The sequence below is a fragment of the Rhinatrema bivittatum genome, chromosome 5 (genome assembly GCF_901001135.1).
Source record: "Rhinatrema bivittatum chromosome 5, aRhiBiv1.1, whole genome shotgun sequence".
NCBI lineage: Eukaryota > Metazoa > Chordata > Amphibia > Gymnophiona > Rhinatrematidae > Rhinatrema > Rhinatrema bivittatum.
Genome location: NC_042619.1, coordinates 130,612,850 through 130,638,939, shown reverse-complemented (window position 1 = coordinate 130,638,939; position 26,090 = coordinate 130,612,850). Strand labels below are relative to the sequence as shown.

General features: G+C 42.6%; 1 protein-coding gene across 6 annotated transcripts in view; it reads right to left on the bottom strand.

Annotated features, from left to right (window-relative positions):
• Positions 1–26,090, bottom strand: part of ENOX1 (ecto-NOX disulfide-thiol exchanger 1) — an 838,273-nt gene that overhangs the window by 116,956 nt on the left and 695,227 nt on the right. For all 6 annotated transcript variants that reach the window (XM_029602937.1, XM_029602936.1, XM_029602934.1 and 3 more), the window contains one exon: positions 6,421–6,605. In XM_029602937.1, coding sequence (XP_029458797.1) covers positions 6,421–6,605 — 185 coding nt within the window. The remainder of the gene's footprint in view (positions 1–6,420; positions 6,606–26,090) is intronic.

Sequence of the window (26,090 nt, the reverse complement as noted above, 5' to 3'; positions counted from 1 at the left end):
GGAGCATGGTCAGACCAGGAAATGGGGCCTATCTCTGCTTGACAGACCATGGATAATACCAATTTATCCACAAGAAGGAAATCAATCCTAGAATAGGACTTATGAGGACTAGAATAAAAAGAATTATTTCTGACCTGGGGGAATTGGTGTCTCCAAGCATCTATTAAATCCCATTTCTTCATCAACTTCTTGAGCTGAACTCTTGATGCACCAGAACTTAAACTAGCCCCCCAGAATTATCCAACATCCAAATTAAAATCCCCAGCTACAATCAAGTGGCCCTCTCCCTCTAATGTAAAAATGTGCCAAGAGACGAGAAGAAGGCACTCTGTTCTACAGTAGGAGCATAAACATTCATCAAAGAATACACTTCTCCCTCTAACTCAAATTTAACCAATAGGTTAAATAGGTTTGGGATCTGCATAACTTTTGAAACTTAGACCTTTAAAGACCTCGTGAAATAAAATCCCCACTCTTGCATATTTCTCTGTTTTAGTTGCTGCTGCAAAAAACTGCAGGGGAAAAATAGACCATTTTAGGAGATACTGATAGCGGTTTTTAGGTGAGTTTCTTGCAGTAAAACAATAGAAGCTCTCGTATCCAATATCTCAGACTTAGGAAGTTGCCTTTTACGAGGAATGTTTAACCCCTTAACATTTAAGGACATTATACATATTCCAGCCATCATGAAAAAGCAGGAAACAGGAAAATAAATTTCACCCGCTGTACAAAGACTCCATTCCCCATAAATACAGAGACTCCAAAATGGAAAAATAAATCCCCTTGAGACTACAATCACCTTCCCTATGACTTGTATACCAGAACTTGTGCACCTCAGCTCTCCCACCGTTGCACTAAAAAATGTCTTTTCCCCTTCCCTACCCCCCATCTCAAATCCAACTGCTATTACTTCATTACAGAACTGCAAAGGCAATAGGAGGAGAGAACATACTGAACATTAGGTCTAAGCTCCCCCAAGCAAATAACTATAAATAAACTCCTATACAGGAAAGTTATCCACACTTTTCCACCAAGCATCTGTGATCTGCTATCCAAAACGCATAATCAAAATTGAAAGACAATAGAACCAATGCATACATAAAAGATGCACAGATCAGCCTTTTCCACTGGCCTTAGAAGAAAAGGTGTCTCCTGAATGCCTCCTCAGCCTCCGGCCTCCTCAGCCCACTCTCTGTCATCCGGGAGTATCCTTTTTCGACAGAGTCACTGGCACACCCTGAGATAAAGCTTTCCTGACCATGAAGCCTGCTTCCTCCAAAATGCCCTCTGCTTTCTCCACATTGTTATCTTTGGAAGTAGTTCTATGAATAGTCAGCACTAGACCGATGGGAAATAGCCACCCATAACGAATCCCCTCTTTTCGCAGAACTGATGGTATGTCCCTGAAGACCGATCTTTTTTTTTATGGTGGCTGATGATAAATCAGCAAATACTGAAATGGTGTGTGACTCCCAGAGCCAGGTTTGTTGTTTCTGGCCTCAGTGAGAACCCTCTCTTTGGTAGGAAAATGGTGGAAGCACGCCACAATTTCGCAGGGTTTATTCCCTGCTTTAGGTCTCAGAGACTGGTGCGCTCTAATTCCACTCAATCGCTGGTAATGGTGTTTCCATGCCTTGATTCAATCTCAAAAATAAAAGGCACACAGAGTTTTTACTATGGCGTGGCCATCGTTGTAATCATCAGTGAAACCGTAGATTGCAGCGGCAGTTCCGGTTCTCCAAGTCCTCAATTTTAGCTTGAAGTTCCACATTTTCCAGAGAAAAGGGACTGCATTGTGATTGTAGTTTCCTCACTACGCACGTATCTTATAAAATCCGGCGTACTTTTGTTTGCGCCTGGTGCGCGAACAAAAGTACACGCGGGCATACTTTTCTAAAATCTACCCCATAAGTTCTATTTGAAAATCCACAGGTAAGTGGCCAGGTGACTGCAGAGATTTACTCACATAAAAATTATAGCTGTTCTTTGGAGAGCATAACTTGGGAACATTTACGCACAGGGAGGGTAATTTTCAAACAACTCCACACAGCGCCATATATATGTGTATGCAGCCACTTGGAGATCTACTACAGTATTTTATGGCCTTCGAGCATCTATATGTGCAGACTATAAAATACCCCGTAGCATATGCGCATATGGTTCCTTGTGTGCTAATTCTGCAACACATTGAAACCGCATAATTTTCCTACCTATTCTCAAAGCACACACTTGTATATTTTACATGTGGAAAAATTGTGAGTTGCTTACACAAAACTCTGTTTACGTGTGGAAGTCAAAACATGCAGACGTAACTGAAGCCTCCAGTTTGCTGAAACCTCAGACTGTTCATCCAGTCCTGCTCCAAGTCATCAACACCCTCTCAGTTCTTCACCCTGAACCCCCACAGTTCACCCAGACTTCCCACCCAACCATTAGAAAAGAATAGATAAGTCCAATATCAATTGTGCAAGACAATCAGGTGAAAAATTATGCAAATAAGTTGACAAATGTACACATGTAAGTGTCTTCTAAAATAGCAACTTGCACACATAGTTCTTGGCCCAGCCCCCAGAAAGCCCTTCCGCCACCCCTTTTTTTTGCACATAAACGTATACGTGAGACTGAAAATGCACGCGGACTTTTGATATTTACATAATAGTGTGTACGTGAGCACAAGCTATTTAGAAGTGTACATGCTAATTTTATGCAGGTAATTCTGAAAAGTCACTCCATTCTTTTTAAAATAAAAAAATATGCACATAGCTGCCAACTCTGTCCCAACTCCCTTTCCAAGGAACGCTTCTGCTCAGTTCACGTAAAAGTACACGTGAAACCAGGTTTTACATGTACTTTTACAAATTCGGCTAGGGCTCAGGTCATGTAACAGCCATTTACACACATAAAACTAGGGTTCCTAAAACCATGTTGGCTTTCTCCCATTAAGCCATGCCTATCCATGCACCCAGTAATTCTGATCTTAAATATAGTTTCTAGTATCGTGTACAGCACTGATGTCAGACTTATTTGTCTGTAGTTTACAGGATCACTGTGGAGCCTTTTTTTAAAATGTGATGTTACATTGGCCACCTTCCAGGCAGATTTTAATGCTATTTTAGTGATTAGCAGGAGCAGATCTGCAGTTTCAAACTGGACTTCCTTCAGAGCTGTGGGGTGAATACCATCATGCATTGTGATTTGTTGCTATAACTGCTTGTCAGTTTGCTCTAAGACAGGGGTCGGGAACCCATGGCTCGCGAGCCAGATATGGCTCTTTTGAGGGCTGCATCTGGCTCGCAGACAAGTGTCGCCATACTTCGCGGTTCCCCGCTGACCCAGCTGCTCCCCGGTCCTCCGCCGCCCGGGCTTAAAATGCTGTCAGCCCGGGCGGAACGCGGCAGGACAGCTGGAGTCAGCGGCACCGGCGTGCTCTCTTCTCCTCCCCCCCCCCCCCCCGCGGCCCGGAAGAGGAAGTGGAGAGCATCGGGTGCCTGCGCGGGAAGAAGAGACCACACTAGCGTGGTCTCTTCTTCCGCGCAGGCACCCGATGCTCACCACTTCCTCTTCCGGGCCGCGGGGGGGAGGAGAAGAGAGCACGCCGACTGGAGTCATCCGGGTGCCTGCGCGGGAGTCATCAGGTGTCAGCCGGGTGCCAGCGCTGAAGTCATCGGGTGCCTGCGCGGGTCTTCCCGCGCAGGCACCCGATGCTCTCCACTTCCTCTTCCGGGCCGCGGGAAGAAGAGAGCACGCCGGTGCTCTCTTCTTCCCGCGGCCCGGAAGAGGAAGTGGAGAGCATCGGGTGCCTGCGCGGGAAGACCCGCGCAGGCACGCTAGTGTCCGACGGGAAGAAGACTGCAGCGCGGCTCGGAGGAAAATGAAAATCTTCAACCGCGGCCGATGGGACTCCGCCTTCGCGAGGGCTGAAAATGAAGGAGGTTAGCGTTGGGAGGTGGCTGCTGCTGCCGCGAGTTCCCGGGGGGGGGGGGGGGGGGGAAGGGGGAGAGAGAGAGTGAAGGAGCGAGCAAGCATGTGTGTTTGAGATCCTGTGTGTGTGAGTGAGAGATTGCATGTATGTGAATGATTGAGAGCCTGTATATGTGAAAGAGAGTATGTCTGTGATTGAGATCCTGCCTGTGAGAGAGAGAGCATGAATGTAAGTTTACCATTGGGACCCTGTATGTGTAAGTTTGTAATTGAAAACCTGTTTGTTTGAAAGAGTATGTGTGTATGATTGAGATCCTTTGTGTGTGAGAGAGATCATGTGTATGTATGATTAAGAGCCTGTGTGTATAAGTAAGAGAGAGATCATGTGTGTCTGTGTCTGATTGACAGCTGGTTTAGGTGATGGAGCATGTGAGTATGTGATTGAGAGCCTGTGTTTAAATGAGAGAGAGAGACCATGTGTGTCTGTGTGATTGAGAGCTGATTTAGGTGAGGGAGCATGTGAGTATGTGATTGAGAGCCTGTGTTTAAATGAGAGAGAGAGACCATGTGTGTCTGTGTGTGATTGAGAGCTGATTTAGGTGAGGGAGCATGTGAGTATGTGATTGAGAGCCTGTGTGTAAATGAGAGAAAGAGAGGACATGTTTGTAAGCATGTGAATGAGAGTCTGTGTGTGAGAGAAAAAGACAGCATGTATTTATGTGATTGAAAGCCTGTGTGTGTGTAAGCGTGAAAAGATAGACAGCATGTGTGTAAATGTGTAATTAAGAGCCTATATAAGTGAGAGAGAAAAAACATTTGTATATGTGAGTGACTGAGAGCATGTGTGTATAGGTGTGTCATTGAGAGCCAGTGTGAGAGAGAGCGCTGGTATGTGACTGAGAGAGGAGAAAGTTCCAAGCAAACCACCCCACCTCCTGCTAATTCAGAACAATCTCAGGACACCTGGATATCAAACGTTCCCAGGTATGCAGAGCAAAAAAATTTTTGTATCCTTATTATTTTTCATTACTGGATCTTTGTGTCTGCTATTTTGAAATATTTTGTTGGTATCTGGAAATGTTTTATATGAGTTTTTAATTATTGGATATTCCACTCATCAGCTGTTTCGAAATATGTTCTTTTTGTTAGTACAGTTTTACTGCTGATGATTTTATATTTCTTGATATGTTTTATAAGGATGTGTGATGTTTCTTTTTTCCTTTGTTACACTGCATACAGAGACTCTGGCTTGTTGCAGTTTCCAATTCAGTTTTTGTCTGCATGCTTCTTGTTATGCGTTTTGGTCTCTTTATTCTATGTTAGGTGAGGGACAGCACGTGATTCAGGTGAGGTTTTCTGCTGGCGTGTAGTTTCTGTGTAGGACTCTATAGCAGCCTGACTTGGTCCGTTTTCCTAATAGGAGATGTATTGGTGTCTTAAGGCCTGGTGTAATATTTTCAGAGACTTATTGTACTTTAAAAGTGTGATCTTACATAAAATGCACACATTTACTTGTATTTAGTTTTAAACATATTGTATGGCTCTCAAGGAATTACATTTTAAAATATGTGGCGTTTATGGCTCTCTCAGCCAAAAAGGTTCCTGACCCCTGCTCTAAGATATCCTCCAGTTAACAGTGATTTGCTTCAGTTCCTCCCACTCTTCAAAGAACAGTTCAGGTGTGGGAATCTCCTTAACAACCTCTTCAGAAAAGACTGAAGCAAATAATTCATTTAGCTTTTCCGTGATGGAATTGTCTTTTCCGAGCGCCCCTTTTACCCCCTGATCATCTAGTGTAGGGCTGCGCAACTCCAGTCCTCACATACCACAAGCCAATCGGGTCTCCAGGATAACCACAATGAAATGCATATTCACTGCGGAAATCCTGATTACGTGACCATCTTGTGGCACTCGAGGACCAAACGTGCCTAACCCAAACACACTGATCCAGGCTTCTTCTTTGGATGTACTTGATAACGTTTTTATTGTTGCTTTTGCCTCTGTGGCAAGCTTCCGTAAACAGGTTGAACAGGAGCATTCCATCTCGGGCATCTTCCTTATATTTTGTTTTTAATATTTTCCTTTCAACATTAGGTCAATAAAAATGAGCAGGGCACATAAGCTAACCTTTCTTTACAGCTGTGATATAACTGAGTTCCACATTTCATCACAAAAGCTGTTGTGTAACTACAGGAGAGTGTTGCAGATTTTTAAGAATTTTGTTTTATACACATAGAATAGAAACATTTCACATAACAGCTATTTAATGTTTCAGTATTGTGGGCAATTTGGAAGTGTGGTTCTAAGGCAATGGCATCCCGAATTTAGAACTGAATGCTATACACGACCAAATCATTACGTTCCGTTTTACTGAAAGAGAAAACAAATGTTAGTTTACTTCATAGGCTTCTCTTAAAGCTCCAGGAATAACTAAACTAAGAATACATTGCTTTCTATACAGAAGCACTAAAAAAAAGTAGGCTTACATGTGTTTATTACCTGTTGCATGCCCTGCATCGTCTGCTGTAAAAACTGCAATTGCTGGTCCTTTGTGATGCTTTCTTCGGTACGACCCAGATGCCCTTTCTCTTGTTTCAGGAGTTCTACCTCATTTCTGTATGCATCTAGCTGCCACCGGAGACTGTCATTTTCTTCCTTCAGTGCATATGCTTGAGCAGCCAGAGCTAAAAAGAATATGAATTGTTATCAGAGAGCAAATAAAATGAAGCCTCTACTTAACAGAAAAATGAAACTTGGACAAGGCCGCAAAAATGTTAATTTTTTTTTTTTTTTTTAACAATACAGACTGCAAAATATATATGCATAAAAGACAGTACATAAATAGGTATTAGAGCAATATTTCAACTGTACCTCAGACAGCTGACCCTGGATATAGACCAGGGACCACAAACTAGCAGCACATGGACTTGTCTGCAGAACTTGTAGTAACATAAAAAGGACCAGATGGTCCCATCCAATCTGCCCAGCAAGCTTCTCATGATAGTAACTGCCGCTCCATGCAGTTACCCCCATGCCTTATGATAAAGTGAATCTGCCGAACCAGAGACATGCCCCTGTATTTTCCTTATCCCATACTTTTACTTGACTTATTACCATTTTAAATGTTTCCCTTTCTTTTCTTACCCTTTTATTTTAATCATTCTTTATATTTCTTTGGCAACATTTGTAAAATTGTCATGCCAATAAAGTTAACTGAATCTGTAGTGGCCTGTAAGGTGATTCAGGTTTGTTTGGTTTTTTTTTCAGAAAGCTACTGTTTGGCCCAGTGGCTGCTGCTGTCCATATTATTTTCCAGATGAAAGCAGTTGATAACAAGAAGAGAAAAACCACTGCCTTTATGGGTAGCAGTAGAGAGAAGGAGTGAATTATTGCCGGGTACCAGTTCTCACTATCGGTCATGCCCAGGAAAAATGAAGTAAAGGTTTAGGAGACGCGTGTAGTGTGTTTGGTAGTGTGTGCATGCACTTAACTGTTCCAAGCATAGGAGTCCATGGGTAAGTAAGTGGTTGTGTCTGATTTGAGACTGTGGCTGCGTGCTTGTGAGTATTGTTAAAGCTTGCCTACATGTGTTTCTGTAGAAGAGAAAGAAGTAAATAAGAACGACCAATAAATGTAAGGGTAAGACCTTAAGTCATGATTTTCCATAAATCGAGGATCCCACAATATTAAGCATCTACCACAATTTCTGCAAAATTGTGATTTAAGTTGGTAAATAAAACACCTTGCCCTCTGATTCTTCCCCTTCCGCCCCCCCCCCCCCACCTCTGTGACCACCTACTCCTCTCCCCACAGATCTTATTTTTTTGGTCACAGTGATATCAGCAGTAAGCCAGTGCTTGCTCACAGGCCCAAATTACTGCACAAGAATAAACCTTCACAAACATAATAAAAAACACATTACTGAAAAGAACAAAGTAACACTGCAGTAGGTGAGATCATTTCTCGAAGGAATATTACTCCCTTATCCTCAGAATACTTAAAGGGAATTTCAGAGCTACACAAAAATGCAAAACATTTGAAATTAAGATGATCCAACACTTTAGAAGCAACACAAAAGTTCTTAATAAAATGCACTGCTTTCCTCTTACTAGACATCGGTCCCTTGGAACTGTAATATTTTACTGTCACTTCTGTCAAGGCCATCCCTTACACCCATACATGTACTGGCTGTAACTGTAAATGTAACCTGCAACCTCCTGCCCCGCTGATACTGTTCTCTATTCAAAATCAGTACAACAGAGAGGCTGCCAAGTCCAATCTTGGCAGCCATAATTATCATGGGGCCGAGCTGGCCCTTACCACTCACTTCACAACATAAGGAAAAGCAAGTTGATGATGGGAGGAGGGATGATATGTGAGTGATGCATGGAAGAGAGTTGTAGTCAAGAATTTTAGTCGATAATGATTGTTAATAAGTTTTGGGAGGCAGGTCCAGAGGCTTGAATTTTCCTGTTATAATAGCAGGTTAGCCGTTGGGGACTTCCTTGCCCGACTGAGCACTTACCAGCTTGCTGCAGAGGGGGTAGAAATGGTTCCTTTTATTCTTGGTACAGTTCTGGTGTAGTTTTATTGTGACGTAGCTTTATTGTGTAGGGGGGTTACGATCTAATTTTGTTTTCAAATGCCTGTGGCGGGAAACCCAAGCCGATTTTTTTGTTGGTGCGGTGGTAAAGTGCCAAAGGTAAACACAGAAACATAGAAATATAGAAATACGGCAGAAAAGGACCAAACAGACCATCCAGTCTGCCCAGCAAGCTTATGGTAGCATCAGCCGCCCCATACAGGTCTCCCCTATAATGGCAGCATCAGGGGGTGGCATACAAGTTACCCCCATACTTAGTTTCCCAAACCATTAAAGTCAGGGCCCTTGTTGGTTACTTTCTGAGTCCAATTCCCCATTATCTCTTATGCCTTGCCATTGAAGCAGAGAGCAATGTTGGAGTTACATCACAAGTTTAAGGCTTATTGGTTAAGGGTAGTAAGTCAATCTGCTAATTCTGAGTTAGGGTAGCTGCTGGTGTGCTGGGGGCTGCACATTGGATATAAAGCCAGGGGATGGCTTTGAGCGGCTATTTCCCATTGGGGCCCCCTTGCTGGTTCATGGTAAGGGAGGGTGGGTCTCTATTTTTGGTGGAGGAACACGGGACAAAATCAGAGGCCCAGGTGGGTTGCAGGTTTGTCCCCCGCTGGAATGTGGCACAGAGGACAGCCAGGCTTCTGGGTTTAGGAACTGATGTTCCTTGTATGGCATGGGTAATGTGTTACGCAATAAAGCTGTGGCCTTATTTTACATAAAAAATGCTGTCTTGGCTTGGTTATTAGGTTCTAAGGGAAGTGAAGTGTGTGTGTGGATGGGCCAAGTGTCTTGGATATCCATATTACTGCACTGGTCTCTTCACTGATCTGCTGAAGGAAGCATAGCTCTCGAAAGCTAGTCACAGATGTATTATGTTAAGTCTAATAAAAAGATATCACATATAGAATGTTTGTTCACCTTTATTTCTACATATTCAAGATCACAATACTCTGATTAAATAAGAGGGAAATACAGTACATTTAGGACTGGATTTTAAGGCTTTTCTCACATTCTGTATATCAGGGAAAAAAATCCTGATCAGGCCCTTAGTGAAGGGAAGAGAGACAATGACAACCAAAGGTGGAAAAATACTACAGCAGAACAGAGAATAACTGAGTTAGGAACACCAAAGGATTCCAGACCTTTGTAGTATGATTTGTAAGTGATTACGCTGTGATTGCACATTGTTAGTTTGTGCACACTGAGGCCAGTTTTCAAAGCGATCAAACTGGCTAGGCAAGGATTTAGGTTAGCTAGATCAGAGCCTTTGAACACTTATTGTGCTGACTAGCAAAATTTAAGCCCTCTAAGTTTCACTAGGTGATTAACTTTAGCTGGCCAAATTCTGGGCGGGCCTTGGGATGGGGAAAAAGTTAGGGGACCAGAACTGATTTTCAGTGCTAGCCACCTAAACTAGCTGGCCAAATCTAAGCGCTGCAATAGCAGGCCAGGACTCTGGCGCTCTTCCCTGTGATCCGATGCATTAGAAATCTCATCTCACCTAAATCTTGATCTTCTTCTACATATTCTGACACTCAAACAAGTAAAAAAAAAAAATCTTTCCCCAAGTCCCCATCCTCCTTTCTAATGAGCCATTTGTAGGTAGAGATTCTGGAGGCAGAGGGTGTTGGGGAGGCACTGAGGAATGGAAGAGAATCAGGGTTTGCATACTGAGGGTCAAAAGGGGCATCAGGGCTTGTCCCAACATGTTTTCTTTTAATAGGGAGGGTGATCTAGAGCGTGATTCAGGGTTTGAAAAACTTGGGGGGGGGGGGGGGTTATATTGGGTGTTGGGAAGGAGGTATGTGAATGGGGTCTTGGAGGCAATTTTTTTTAATTGTTTCAGTCTCAGGAGAGTCAGAAGGGGATTGGGACTTGGGGGGGGGTCTGTTTTTTTTTATTTGAGACTTGCTGGATTAAATTAGCCAGATTTTCAGCTGAAAACTTAAAAGGTGAATTTTAAAAGCGATGCGCATGTACAGAATAGCAGATACACGTGCAAATAGTGCTTATTCGCAGGAGTGCTATTGTATAAACCTCACACATACACACAAGTACTGGTGCACAAATAAATAGAGATGTGTATCGTGTGATCGATCGTCTTAACGATCGATTTCGGCTGGGGGGGGAGGGAATCGGATCGTCGCGGTTTTGTTTTTTAAAATATCATGTAAATCGTAAATCGGGGGAGGGCGGGAAAACCGGCACACTAAAACATCCCTAAAACCCACCCCGACCCTTTAAAATAAATCCCCCACCCTCCCGAACCCCCCAAAATGTCTTAAATTACCTGGGGTCCAGTGGGGGGGTCCCGTTGTGATCTTCCACTCTTGGGCCACGAGTGCGTTGATAGAAAATGGCGCCGGCGCTACCTTTGCCCTGTTATATGACAGGGCAAAGGTAACGCCGGCGCCATTTTGGTTCCTGTCCCCGACGTCATGAGCGTAGAAGATCGCTCCTGGACCCCCGCTGGACCCCCAGGGACTTTTGGCCAGCTTGGGGGGGCCTCCTGACCTCCACAAGACTTGCCAAAAGTCCAGCGAGGGTCCAGGAATGACCTCACATGGTCTCTCTCTCTCATTTAAACACAGGCTCTCAATCACATACTCACATGCTCCCTCACCTAAATCAGCTCTCAATCACACAGACACACATACGGCGCCGGCGCTACCTTTGCCCTGTCATATGACAGGGCAAAGGTTATAACCAGCGAAAGCAGCAAGCATACAGCTGTTACTGTGCATATTTACACCTGCTAATTATCTGGTGTAAGACGTAATAAACCTGAAAGGGTGATGGGTCTGGGTAAATTGGGGGGAATTCAGGCTGAAGAACCAGGGGAGCCTTGATTACCTAGCGACAGACTTAGCAAACCTGCGGACTAACTGGTAAAACTGGAAATTTCCTTCACACGTGCATATAAATTTGGATGATTTACACACATAAAAGCTGCCAAGTGCTAAGGAAATTACGAAAATTACATTTCTTTGTGTAAATGATTAAAATTAGGGGCACAAATTCACATGATAGCAGATGTCCACCATTTATCCAGATACGTGTTAAAAAGCGCTACATAGCTGGATAAGTAAGACAAGCCACATAAGTCTTCAAATGCTAGTTACTATCTATCTTACTTATCCAGCTATGTAGCGCTTTTTAACACGTATCCGGATAAATGGTGGACTGCATTAAGAGGAGTTTCATTCACAGAGAGACACGCTATGTCATTTCAAAACGGACTTTTAATAATGGTTTGATTTGAATGGTTTAATCATTATTTTTCATCTTTCAGATGCCCAAGCCCCTGATGAAGTTGTCTAACGAAACACCCGCAGTATCTGAATCACTTCTCAACAGTGATTCGGAAAAAGTTTACATGATTTAAAAAGTTTCAAAAAAAATAAGAAGAGGTTTAAATAAGAAAAGGAAGAAACAAAACGGAATCTCCTTTACAAAAAAATATCTTTATTGACAAACCCAATGATTATAATATAAACGGTTCACTTTACACTGAGATATAAAAAACATATCGTCATAAGTGAATCTTGTTAAACACAGTGCAAGTATATGTACAGGTGTTTATGAATGAGGGTTTTGTCGATACATCAATAATATTGGCAATATACAACACGTGGTTTATTTAAGCCAAAAATCTGTTACATAAATACCACGAGTCACTTCCAGTTTGTGTCTTTAAAGTGTTAAACTTAGCCAGATAAGTCAACTTTTATGCGGGTGTGTTTAAAATACATGCTGCATATTTTTTGATATGCAAACATGTTAAGTAGACTTTTGCATATTTGATATACTGTGCATGCATTTGTGTGCACAATATAAAATACGTGTGCATGGCACGCATGCATTCATATACCTGTGTATATGGGCATACTCATGCATGTTTAAAGTTACCCTCCCTGCTAGTAAGGTTCAGCTGAAAATGTTTCTAACCCTATCCAGCTAAAGTAAGCCGATTATCCTTGCCACCCAATTGCTTATTGAAAATTGGCCCCAGTACATTTGGGATGCTTTTGTGTTGTGCTCACTACCACGGAAAATCCAGACCTGGAATTAATTATAAGATTTTTTTTACAAAACAGTTGTTTAGCCTCCAAGTAGGAGAAAACCGGTCACCCCTGCTACAGACTCTGACATCCAATACAAATAAAATATGTGTAGTGCCGATTCTATCCCTTGTGTAGTTTACTGTACATTAACATTTCCAAGGAATCAATAATGAAAGAAAAGCTACAATAGAGGCTTATGTATATATAGCTGCTGGCAACAAGTGCATAAAATGTAAAGACTAGAAGAAAATCTGTTGCTACTACAAGAATATTATCACATCAGTAGCATTGAAAGACACTGAAGTCATTTCCTCAGGAAGATCCATTTGGATGGTTTTCAATTTAGAATGGCATTTTTATTATCATAACTGATAGCAGGTGTTTGTGAGGGAATCGATTAGTATGCAGGGATGGAAATTACATTCTGAAAATGGATTGCAGAGTCTGTAATATACACCACAAACTATGTAGCAAAATGCAAGATGCTGTAAAATATATGTCAGGAACATTATTTAAATATTTTCTCAGGACACAAAACTATATAGGGAACCGTGGCATCATATTTTCCTAAGATTGCTGTTCTGTTCCTACAGCCATAGAATGCTGATAATTCTTATAAATGGGAACAGCAGCATCCATAAGGCTCATCAAAGGGTAATAAAATATTGTTCTCATTCTTATAATGTGATCAGATACTATTATAAACAACTACACGGAGGAGAAACTAACAGAATTGTCATTTGAGTCAATGGTTTACATATGTTTAATATAGCAGATTTGTTCTTCTGATTAATCAGAGACATGGCTGGTCTGAATGTCAAATCTTAAGGAACAGTGCTCGACGATATGACTGTAAGATAATGATGCATTACACGATCTGTATAGCTTCATTCTAAAGTTACAGCTCTTGAAGTAAACAACATTCTCTTTCTTGGAGGCTTCAATGCCGCACTGCATATAACAACTCTGGATTTAATAGGACTAAATCTTCCGTCCAATGAGACTTGCAAAATTAATATAAATATACTCCTCAAAAGGATCTAATTTAACAAGAAAACATAATTACACTGCATCCTAGTCTGGAACCGGTTGTACAAAGCATTTTTCCCTTACACACATAATGGGAAAAACCCATTAGTACTTCAGAACCTGCTTTATAGGTCATGATGAAACCAATCACAAGCTTGAATCACTTTGCATGAGATAATCTTGTTTCTATCTGAAAGCTTTAAGTGCAGGACACTGTAATTGGATGTGAGGCAAGAAAAAGCCAATTTTCTTCTTCTTAAACAATTTCTGGAAGGAAGCAGCATGCTTTTAAGCAGGCTATGCTTGCAGACCATAGCATGCATGATAAATGGGGACCCAAAGATGTTAGTAGACATGTGTTAAGGTTTGAACACACCCGCATACAAATGAGGGAACATCACATGCAATGTAGGCTTTAGTGGTGACATGGGAAATAGAATGGTAGGCTCTCCTCATATGTGCCCACTAAGACCTAAAATGTTACATCTGTCTCAGGGAGGATGTTAAATATTAGTGTTCCTAGACCTGCACAATACATTTAACAGCTGGGGGAGGCAAAGCCCTCACAGCCTTCCTCCCCTTGAACTTTTCTGACACCTCAAACATATACCCCAATTGCCCCAGCCCTCCTGACACCATGATCAAAGGACCTTGGTGCTTCAATGTAAACCTCTCACTTCCTTTCCTCCCCAACATTAGGATCAAGGGGCCTCCATGCCCTGATGTATACCCCTTACCTCCCAACACAACCAGCAATGGATCATGGTGCCTAAAGGTAAACCCCCCCCCCCCCCCCATTCCTTTGGCAAAACCAGCAAGGTGCCTTGGTTCCCCAAAGTAAACCCCTATGCCCCCCTAGACATGATCAGCAAGGGATCTTGGTGCCCTAATGTAAGCCCTCAGCCCTGCTCTCGCTGATCAAAAGGTCCTGGGTACCCTAATGTAACCACCTCACACCCTTCCTACTCAATACCATGATCACGGGGCCTTGCTGCCATACCCTAACTCTTTAATGCCCACCCCCAGGCTCTTCTGCCCCCTCCCCTTTATCCACTGCCAGGTGGATTCCCCCATTGCCCCCCCCCCCCATGCCTATCCCTTTCCAGAGATGGCATCAAGAAGATAGGGGCAGGAGAGAACATGACTCCTTCTCACTCTGCTGCCTCTGACTTAAAATATGGCATCAGATGAACTCTCACGGTCCTTTCACCTGCACGCTTAGCACTGAGGCCCCTTGCTGCTTGCGCTCCTGTCTCTTGTACATCTTCCAATGTTCCCCTGACTCCCATCGACCTTCCAATGGCTCCTTTGTCCCTTATTCCCCTGTTTCCTGTGAGGTTTCCAGTGGTCCTCCTGTCCCTTTTCCCCCTGTCTTCTGTGGGCCTTCCAGTGGTGTTCCTGGCCCTTGTTCCCCTGTCTCCTCTGGTCCTTTCCGTGACCTTCCTGTATGATGACTGTTCTTGTTTGTTTGTTCTGTCTTGCTTTGACTCCTCGCCTGTCCCATTCCTTCTTTCCCTGCATCTCCATGCCCTCAATGCTGGATCTGTCAATAGGCACCCATTATGTTTGTGCCTAGAGTGACAAACATTTAGCTGCAGCAGGTTGGCTAATGTTTACTGCCTTCAAGATCTGCCGACCTTTGATGCTGCTTGAACTCTGCATGCCCTGACCACAGCCCGCCTTCATCTCTGCCTGTATGCCCTGTCTTTGGCCTGCCTTGACTCTGCCTGAATTCCCGCTCCAAGTACCCTGCCAGAGAAGTCCTGTCAGCTACCAAAATTGGTGGGCTCCATCCAAGGGGGAGGTGGCTGGACAGGCAGAAGATCCTGCCTTGCGCTTATCTTGAGGTTTGCGCTGCTTCTGCCAAGGGGATTACCCTTAACCAGCCTGCCAACTGTGACAGCGAGTTTTAGTGCATGGGCCCCTAAATTCCTTTGAAAATTGTCTTCCATAAGTCATATGCCTGAATTTTCATTAATTTTTATTCTTAAATTTGAGACTGAAATTACTGTATACCATGTTTCTCCAGGCCTTTAAATTTATGCAACAATGTGGCACAATGAGACTGTTAAAATGAGAAGTTGTGTCCTCCAGATAAAACTCATATTACTATATTAATTTTCTGCCACACAGTGGTTTCTCTGGTATCTGTACAAAAATCCAGCGTAATGTAGCAAGTGCAGTGGCAGAGTCTCCCCCTAGTACTGTATTTCTCATGAAATTAATTATGCCATGCTTTATTTCCTTAAATAAATTATCTGGTGAAAACTTGAATAGCAGAACTGACTCTGAAAACATAATTAGTGCAAACATATCTATAAGAAAAGATATTTTGGGAAATAGCTAGTTATTCTTGAATTAAGATTTTCATACCAGACGATGTGTTACTGAATAATGAGGTTGAAACATTTTCTTTGGAAGACTTTATAAACATGGGTCCTGTTGCAGCCTGTGTGTGTGGGCAGTTTTACACGGACCTGAAACAGGAGCGTAAAGATTTATTCTGGATTGCTTGGGGTTATAGGTTAATTACTTATCTGTAAAATGCTGCAGTCAAAAAGGTAGAATTTTAATGAATTTGCATTGGTCACATGACTTGTCACATGGCACCCTGCAGGAACATCCTAAACTTACAGTCCTAATACTTAGAACCCTGTCTAGACCCTGACTGCCACTTCTTTTTTCATTAAAATCATCCATTGTACCTGAAGACTGGAGGATAGCAAATGTAACCCCAATATTTAAAAAGGGCTTCAGGGGCGATCCGGGAAACTACAGACCGGTTAGCCTGACTTCAGTGCCAGGAAAAATAGTGGAAAGTGTTCTAAACATCAAAATCACAGAACATATAGAAAGACATGGTTTAATGGAACAAAGTCAGTATGGCTTTACCCAGGGCAAGTCTTGCCTCACAAATCTGCTTCACTTTTTTGAAGGAGTTAATAAACATGTGGATAAAGGTGAACCAGTAGATATAGTATACTTGGATTTTCAGAAGGCGTTTGACAAAGTTCCTCATGAGAGGCTTCTAGGAAAAGTAAAAAGTCATGGGATAGGTGGCGATGTCCTTTCATGGATTGCAAACTGGCTAAAAGACAGGAAACAGAGAGTAGGATTAAATGGGCAATTTTCTCAGTGGAAGGGAGTGGACAGTGGAGTGCCTCAGGGATCTGTATTGGGACCCTTACTTTTCAATATATTTATAAATGATCTGGAAAGAAATACAACGAGTGAGATAATCAAATTTGCAGATGACACAAAATTGTTCAGAGTAGTTAAATCACAAGCAGATTGTGATAAATTGCAGGAAGACCTTGTGAGACTGGAAAATTGGGCATCCAAATGGCAGATGAAATTTAATGTGGATAAGTGCAAGGTGATGCATATAGGGAAAAATAACCCATGCTATAATTACACAATGTTGGGTTCCATATTAGGTGCTACAACCCAAGAAAGAGATCTAGGTGTCATAGTGGATAATACTTTAAAATCGTCGGTACAGTGTGCTGCGGCAGTCAAAAAAGCAAACAGAATGTTGGGAATTATTAGAAAGGGAATGGTGAATAAAACGGAAAATGTCATAATGCCTCTGTATCGCTCCATGGTGAGACCGCACCTTGAATATTGTGTACAATTCTGGTCGCCGCATCTCAAAAAAGATATAATTGCGATGGAGAAGGTACAGAGAAGGTTTACCAAATGATAAGGGGAATGGAACAACTCCCCTATGAGGAATGACTAAAGAGGTTAGGACTTTTCAGCTTGGAGAAGAGACGACTGAGGGGGGATATGATAGAGGTGTTTAAAATCATGAGAGGTCTAGAACGGGTAGATGTGAATCGTTATTTACTCTTTCGGATAGTAGAAAGACTAGGGGGCACTCCATGAAGTTAGCATGGGGCACATTTAAAACTAATCGGAGAAAGTTCTTTTTTACTCAACGCACAATTAAACTCTGGAATTTGTTGCCAGAGGATGTGGTTAGTGCAGTTAGTATAGCTGTGTTTAAAAAAGGATTGGATAAGTTCTTGGAGGAGAAGTCCATTACCTGCTATTAAGTTCACTTAGAGAATAGCCACTGCCATTAGCAATGGTTACATGGAATAGACTTAGTTTTTGGGTACTTGCCAGGTTCTTATGGCCTGGATTGGCCACTGTTGGAAACAGGATGCTGGGCTTGATGGACCCTTGGTCTGACCCAGTATGGCATTTTCTTATGTTCTTATGTTCCTCTAGCTATACATTCCTTTTAAGCCTACATTAGACAAAAGCTTTTTTTTCCCCCCAATAGGCACAGAATGGGAGAAAAGCCTTAGTCAATCAGGCCCTAGATCTACAGACAAGAGTGAGTAAATGTTTCAAAGGAAATCACATGGATAACTAAGCAGTTGAATTATCCTCGCTGAAAACTGACATCTCCTCGGCAGTTTAAAGCATGCGCACTGTCTCACAGCGCGTGCTCTTTTGGCGGTGCGATAAAGGGAAGGGAAAGTATGCCAGGGGGTTTCATTTTGAAATCCCTGGGTGAACTTTACCATGTGTGCTTTGCACCTTCTATGAAGCAGGTGCAAAGTCCATGTGCACATTTATACCTGTGGTCCCCAAATTTCAAAAACAAACTCCGGCGGGGAGCTTTCCTTTGAAATGAATATGCAGGGCAGTACATGCAGACCTGCAAGGTCCCCAGGCAATTTCAAAATTGCCCTCAAGTGTGCAACTCTGAAAGGAAAGGCAGGTGACTTGTACGAGTCAATAAAAACACTACCTTCAGAGTACAATCAATTTACTTTCCTCCAAAAGGTAAATATTTGTATTAGATTCATACAGGTAGGAATTAGCAAGTTTAGAGAATATCTAAAAAGAGTAGACAAACCTAAAACAAAAAATATCCAGGTACTAAAACTAGACCCATAATGGAATGGGAAATTGGCAGGAATTTTAAACCCTCAGCAACTAAGCTCTAGAGCCAAGGGAGAGTTTAATGGTAGATTCATTTAAGTACAGTTTAGGAACATCCTGGAGCTGAAACCGCAAGAATTATAGATCATGTAGAACAGTCAAGTAGAGAAGGTTGCACCATTGTGGTTTACTCCTGGGGGAATTCTGTGCCACTGTGCAATACAGAATTGGTATAGAATTCTCCTTCCCCGCAGGAGAGAGAGCTGCAATAGCCCAAGAGGGCTGCAAGGTGGTGATAGCAGTGGCCCGCACAGTTCAGAGAGGGTGGGACCAGTGGCCTGCTTGGGCCAGAGAGAGAGAGTGAGAGAAGTGATCTGCATGCACGGGACAGAGATCAAAAGCAGTGGCAGAAGCAGCAGTCTGTGCATGCCAGACAGAGCGGTGCCCGCATGAGCTGGAGACAGACTGGGACCAGCAGCAGGACCAGTGGCCTGCACAGGCCAGCAAAAGCAAGGGCAATGACCCGCATGAGCCAGAAAAAGTGTTAAGGGGCTATGGTGGGTGGGGAGGGGGTGAGAGAAAATGGTGGGGATGGGCTATGTGAGGGGGAAGAAATTTGTGGGGATGAGCTTTGGTGGGGAAAGAGTGGTGGGAATGAGCTACAAGGAACATAAAACGGTGAGGATGTGCTGTGGAGAGGAGAGAGTGATGGGGGGCATCCTATGGGGGAATACAGTTATGGAGATGGATTGGGGAGACAGGGAGAAAAGTAGTAGGGACAGGCTGTTGGCAGGGAGAGAGGGGTGGGATAGAGAGGTAGAGTGTAGGGAAAAGCTAGGATGAGAAAAGAGGTAGGAACAGGCTGAGGGAAAGATTAATTGAGTAGCATATGGTGTGAGAGAGTGCTTGGGATGGGCTGTGGGAGGGGAGAGGGAGCTGGGAGGACAGGTTGTTGGGAAGGAAGAGAGGTGAAAATGGACTACGGTGTGTAAGGGTGTTTGGGATGAACTGTGGGGGGGGAAGGTCTGTGGGAAAGGGAAGATAGTGGTGGTTGGGCTGTGGGGAAGTTTTGGGGATGAGATAGACTGGATATGGGGAGAAGAGAAAATAGTGGGGATGGGATAAGGGTAGAGAGAGTGATAGGGATGGGATAGATGGGGAGGAAAAAGAACGGTAGGGTGGGCTGAGGGTCAAGGAAAGAGAAAGTGGTGGGAATGGTTTGGGCAGGGGGGGATAAGAAAATGATGGGGACTTGCGGGAGGAGAAGCGAGAGTGATGGAGGAGGACTAGATGGGGTGGCAGGGAGGAGAGAAAGAAAAGTCCACTGCCCTGTGGTGTTACTGTTAAAAGTGACTTATTCTTAGGGAATTCTGTATCAAAAGCTTAAATAATTCTGAGGCGAGTAAAAATGTGTCTCTTTTTATTCTTCTTGTTAAAAGGCCAATAAAGAAGCTGTAAGTGATATCTTTTATTGGAAAAACTCAATACATCTGTAGCCAGCTTTCCAGAACCATGCTGCTTGCATCAGCTCAGTGACGTTTCTCTGTTTGTATTATTTTTATTCAAAGAAAGTGATTATATTGTATTTTGGCCAATGAAGTATGCAGGATTTTGCAGATTTTAAGAACGGTGTGCAAATGTTTCATTTTTTTTGTTGCAAAAATGCTCCCAGGAGCACAAATGGCATGGAACAGGAGCAGGCTGTATGTTTACATTGACGGATTTAGTGACAGGTATCCTATTGTAAGTGTCTAGCAGTCACATCTGAAAATTTTTGCTTGGAAAAGTTCAATATACAATCTATAGCTGCTTCCACCAGTGCTATGATTACAGTTCCTGATATAATCCCTTACGTCTGCAACCTGCAGGCTCCATCACAGGGACTCCGCCGCTGAGCTAAAGAATCAGCCCTGCTAGCTGAACTGGCAGACCTAAGAAGAAACTAGAGAATGCGCATTTTCAGGGGCAGCTCCTGCGTTTTGGAACTCACTGCCTGTGGCATTACGGCTCAAGGACTATTCGAAAGCATGCAAATCAATGTTAAAGACATTCCTGTCCGAGCAGGTTTCGGCTGAGTAATTGCAACATACCTTAATGACTTTGGTTGAGTACTCGCAGCGAATCTTAATGACCTTTCGATGGCACCATGGCTTTTTTTTTTTTTTTTGGCTGCTGTTTACAATATTATGCAGGGCTTTTACACTCTTTTGGGTTGTTTGTTTTTATTCTTTCTTCCAATTATATAACGTATTTTTATACATCGCTTAGAGCCATGATGTAAACGATCAGCAAATAAATAAACAAATGAATCAATATTCTGCGCCCCTTGTGCAGAGCACAGGGGACAATTCATGAGATGGGGATGGATCATTTTCAAGGCCATTTTTGTGGGCATATTGGCCATCTGAAAAATGCCCTCGCTGAATCCGGTTACAAGTATGCGTTGAGTTCCAGAGGGCACATTCGTTTTAGCTGGGATTGAGAGAAGGCGTTCCTGTGGTCCTGATTAGGGCAGGTTCGGAAAACAAGGTGCACAGATCGGATTTCAGATCTATGAATGCAGTTTTCCTGCAAAAAAAAAAAAAAAATCCACCCAAAGAAAAAAAAAAGCAGGTGCAGGAAGGCTGTTGGGTGGCAACTGGATGTGGGCAAGGTGCTCCTCTGGCTGCCCATTGCAGGTTCTCTGTCAGGCCGGGAGGATGAGCGTGTGATGCCTGCCTGTCTTAATACTGTGCCCACTGCATCATCAGTATTTATTTTATTTTCACAATTTTTATATTCCTCCAAATAACAATATATTGTGCTAAGCGGATACCAATATAAACATAAATCATCAGTGAAACAAAAAATTAAACAGGTATACCATAGGACGTACAAACACTTTTAGATTAACAATTAAAAGCCTGCAAAAATAAAGAGGTTTTTACAGCCACATGTGCGCTGCATGAATTTTAAATAGCTGTTATGTTATGCATGCACAGCTCCTTGTTGGGTGCAGGAGTCCAGTGGGGGGGGGGGGGGGGGGGCGAGAGAGAGAGACTCTCTATAAGGCTGAGACTGATACTCCCTATATGGACTATCGTAAGAGGGCATGTTGATTCGGGGTGAGTTTTTGGAAGGTGGGCTGGGGTTAGGAGGGTGGTGTTACACACATCCTCAGAGATATTCAGTGTAAAACTGCCATCATTAAAGAATTTTAGAGCTTATACGTGATGAAAAGGAGTTGATTTTTACAAATGCAGCTAGCAGCCACTGCCATGTACAAATCAACTCCTCTTGTTAGGATTTTCATCACTTATAAGATCTAAAATTATTTACACCCCCCCCCCCCCCCAAAAACTCACCCCGATTTCACAGTGCCCCTTTACGATAGTCCATATAGGGAGTATCAGTCTCAGCCTTATATAGAGTCTCTCTCTCTCTCTCTCCCCCCTCCTCCATCTAACAAGGAGCTGTGGTATGAATAAAGCTGCAGAAGTGTGTATGAAGGCTATTTTATAACTACACGCATACTTTATAAAATAGCACGTATGTTTGCACGCAGCGAGATCTGGCACTTGCGACCCTTTTAAAATCTACTCGATCCTGTATAGACATGCAACTCTTCTGGCAACTCATTCCATTTAAAGGGGTCAGGGCTTTCTATGCTTCCTAGACACAACTGAGAGGCATCCTGTGTTCTTCGGTAACCCCAAACAGTGGGCTTTGGAGAAGGAGCAAGAAGATGGAGTAGGACCAGTCCCTCTTTGGCCTCCAGACTTGTCTATTGGTGTGTACATATCATGGTTACTTCCATATGCATTGTCATGTATCCCTGTTCAGATCAGAGATAGCGGAAGGCGTGCAGGGTAGTCTTCCTAAATGGCACTATACCAATATGTATGTATTATGACTCCTCTCTCTCTCTCCTTCTCTTCACATATACAAAACTCTGCTAAAACGTGCCATTTCTTTCCCAATAACACCAAAATCCAGCCCTTTCTTCCTGAACACGCTACCAGAACCCTTATCCATGCTCTCATCTCCTCCAGACTATTACAACCTGCTCCTCACAGGTCTCCCACCGAGTCATCTTTCTTCACTACAGTCTATCCAAACTTCAGTTGTGCGACTTCTCGTTTGCCAAAGTTGTGACACCCATATAACCTCTCTACTGACATCACACATTGGTTCCCTATGCGTTCCTGCATACAGTTCAAACTCCTTTTACTTATCTACAAGTGCCTTCACTCTGCAGCTCCTCACTATCGGGCCGATGCAGTATGGTGCGCGTAACTGAGTGCACCGTTAGCCCCCGTTTGGCCATGTGTTTTTGACGCGCTATTTTTACCCCTTATACAGTAAGGGGTAATAACGTGTGGAAAACGCTCGGCCAACCCCCTCGAAACTAATAGCACCCGCAACATGCAAATGCATGTTGATGAGCCTATTAGTAAGACCCTGGTGATCCATAAAGTAAAATGTGCAGCCAAGCCGCATATTTTACTCTCAGCACCGGGAAAGGGTACAGAAAAGCAGAAAAAACTGCTTTTCTGTACACCCTCCGACTTAATATCATAGCGATATTAACTCGGAGGCCCCAAAAATTAAAAAAAAAAAAAAAATCAGCCCGCAACTTGGAAGATGGACGCTCAATTTTGCTGGTGTCCGTTTTCTGAACCAGTGGCTGTCAGCGGGTTCGACAACCGACGCCAGTAAAATTAAGCGTCAGCTGTCAAACCCGCTGACAGCCGCCGCTTCTGCCAATAAGGAGGCGCTAAGGACGCGCTAGTGTCCCTAGCACCTCCTTATTACCGCGGGCCCTCATTTGAATACTAAATCGAGCAGCCAGGAGAGTGGCCTGGGCGCGCATCGGGAGAGTGGGTGCTCGCCTTGGAGTGCCAGCTCTCCCGCGGATTTTACTGTATTGGCCCGTATGTTTCCTCTCTTATCTCTCTCTACACCCCTTCTCCAGCACTCTACTCATTAGACAAGACACTTCTATCTATACCCTTCCCTTCTACTGCCGATGCCTGACTCTGTGCTTTACATCTGGCTGCAGAACAAGCTTGGAATAGTCTTCCTGAGGTAATGCATCATGCACCCTCTCTTACCTTGTTCAAATCCCATCTAAAAATTCAATTTTTTTGAGGATGCTTTTAAATATTATGCTTGTTGGTCTACCTTCAGTCTCATTAACTAATTTTAACAATTATCTGTTGATTTGTATGTTTGTCCTGATTAGGTTTTAAGCTCTGTTGAGCAGGGAATATCTCTTGTGTGTTGTTTGTACAGTGTTGTGTACATCAAGTGGTTCTACAGAAATGTTAAGTAGTAGTAGTGGCTTTGTCATAGAAGGTGGAAAGGTGCTAATAAGAGCAGGATATATGAAGGCAGACCCCTCTCTATTATGATATGGCTGCTGTGGTACAGTAGAGTGATAGAGCTCTTGTAATTGACAGATTTGGCTCCAATCGCCAGTGCCCCCTAGTTTTTGTTGGTCTGAGTGGAGAAGGTGTTGGGAGATTGGAAAGCCATGACTGTAATGAAAGAATAGTGTGGGTCCCGTGAATGCTTTGCTGTCATGGAGATCACAGCCACGAGGGAAGGATGCAGAAAAGAGAAGTGGGTAGTTAGCAATAAACAATTTTTAAAAAATCTGGACACATGCCAGCATTATATGCCAGCAGTTCCTCCTGTCCTGCAATATGCAAAGGCATTAGCGGTTTGTTTTGTAAGTGGGGCATTTTTTTTACATGTCTATCAGTGCTGGAATCAGAGTGAATGAGTGTTTCAGAAAGCATGCATATGAGGCAGTGTGGGGACTGAAGCATAGGCAGGCACTCTGGGTTCTTGCCCTTAGATGATGCAAATGTCCGATGCACTGCCAACATTAAAACTGGCGGATTGCTCATGTTGCCATGCTAGTTTTAACGTTGGTGATTGCATGGACCCCATAGTGTTCTTGGAAGATTTAGTACTAGAAAGCGCGAACATTCTTTTTTCTTTAATAAAATATTCTGCTGAGTGCATCTCAGCATTATTTTACAGAAAATTTGTAAAGTAAATTTTTAAGTCTAATAGCACACTGTTAATTTTACCCAGGCACAAGCTGAAAACATATTTTAGCATCTTGTCAAAATGAGATACTAAGAGTATTGATACAATGACACCAAATAAAATGTAAATTTAGATTGCTGTCACAAGTGGCTGCTTGGTTTTGTGAAGATGTTGGGTTGCTATAGCATTTTCCATAGCAACTTTGCATATTATTATATGAATAATCCTGTGTGTCCCCAAAGCCTACTAAGAAAACAGAATTAAATCTATTCTCATACTTTACGTAATGATCGTGCATAAAATCATATTAACATGAAATAGCTGGGAAACATAGTAAAATGTAAACTAGACAACAGCATTTCTGGCAGATGAAAAACATCAAAGAATTACAAGCACTAGCACATTTATACTGTAACATAACAGTATTAATATTTTCAGTAATATAGTCATGTTCTCATATTGAAAATTGGCATGAATCTATGACATTTTACTTTAAGGGCCGAATGTATTAAGCATTTGTCCCATTGACACAAAATGGAAAAAAATTCTTTAGTACATCTAGTCCCTAAAGTTTAGAAATAAATTTGATATTTTTTTTTGCACAGGTTCATGAAAAATGTATTGAGCACCATAAAATATTCAGCACATTTTAACAATATCTATCATTTTTGTAGATTCTACATGCACAGATTTCACTGTATGCAAACTATGCTATATATAAAGAGCTTTTGCTTTTCATCTGTTCTTAGTAGTCATTCTGATTTTTCACTTATATTGAGTTAGGACATTTAAGTGTAATAATAAGTCCTGTAGGAATGCAGTGGTGAAAAGGCCTTTTCACTTCAGAGTATCTTTGCTTTTTCATTGTCCTTATGAATAACTCACTCTCTCTGCAATCTCCAAGGTTCTGTTCTCAGGCCCTTGCTCTTGTCCGTCCACACTCACTACCTGGGTGCTCTTATTTCTTCCTTCTGCTCTTCAGGTCACTCCTAGTGACATATATTGTTCTCTCCTTCACCAATTCCTCTTCCCAGCATTTTACCTGCCTCTTTGCAATATCAGTCTGGATGCGCTCTCTCTTTCTATATTTATTCCTTCCAAGACTGAAATTCTCTATTTTTTTTTTTGCCTCTACCACTATTCTCTGTTTTTCTCCTAGATTCCTCTCTCCATTGAATCAAGTCTCTCTCTTCCAACATCCAATTCTGCAAAACATTTAAGGATCACCACCGATCTCTCTCTCTCTCCACTCTAACATCAGTTCTCAGAGTATTTGCAATTAACTGTTTCACTTCCATAAAATATGGCGTTCTCTGTCTTTTGATGCGTCATATCCTGTTTCACACATTCTATTTTCTCCTGTCGGAACAACTGTAACAGCCATTTTTCTGCTCTCCCTGACATGTCACGCCACCTGCTTCAACTCTTAACAAAACAAAATAGCCCTTATTCCACTTCTAGCAAAGGCTTTCCATTAAATACTGAGTAATATTCAGATGGCTAAACTTTACCATTTATGGCCTCATGCCCAATTATCTCAT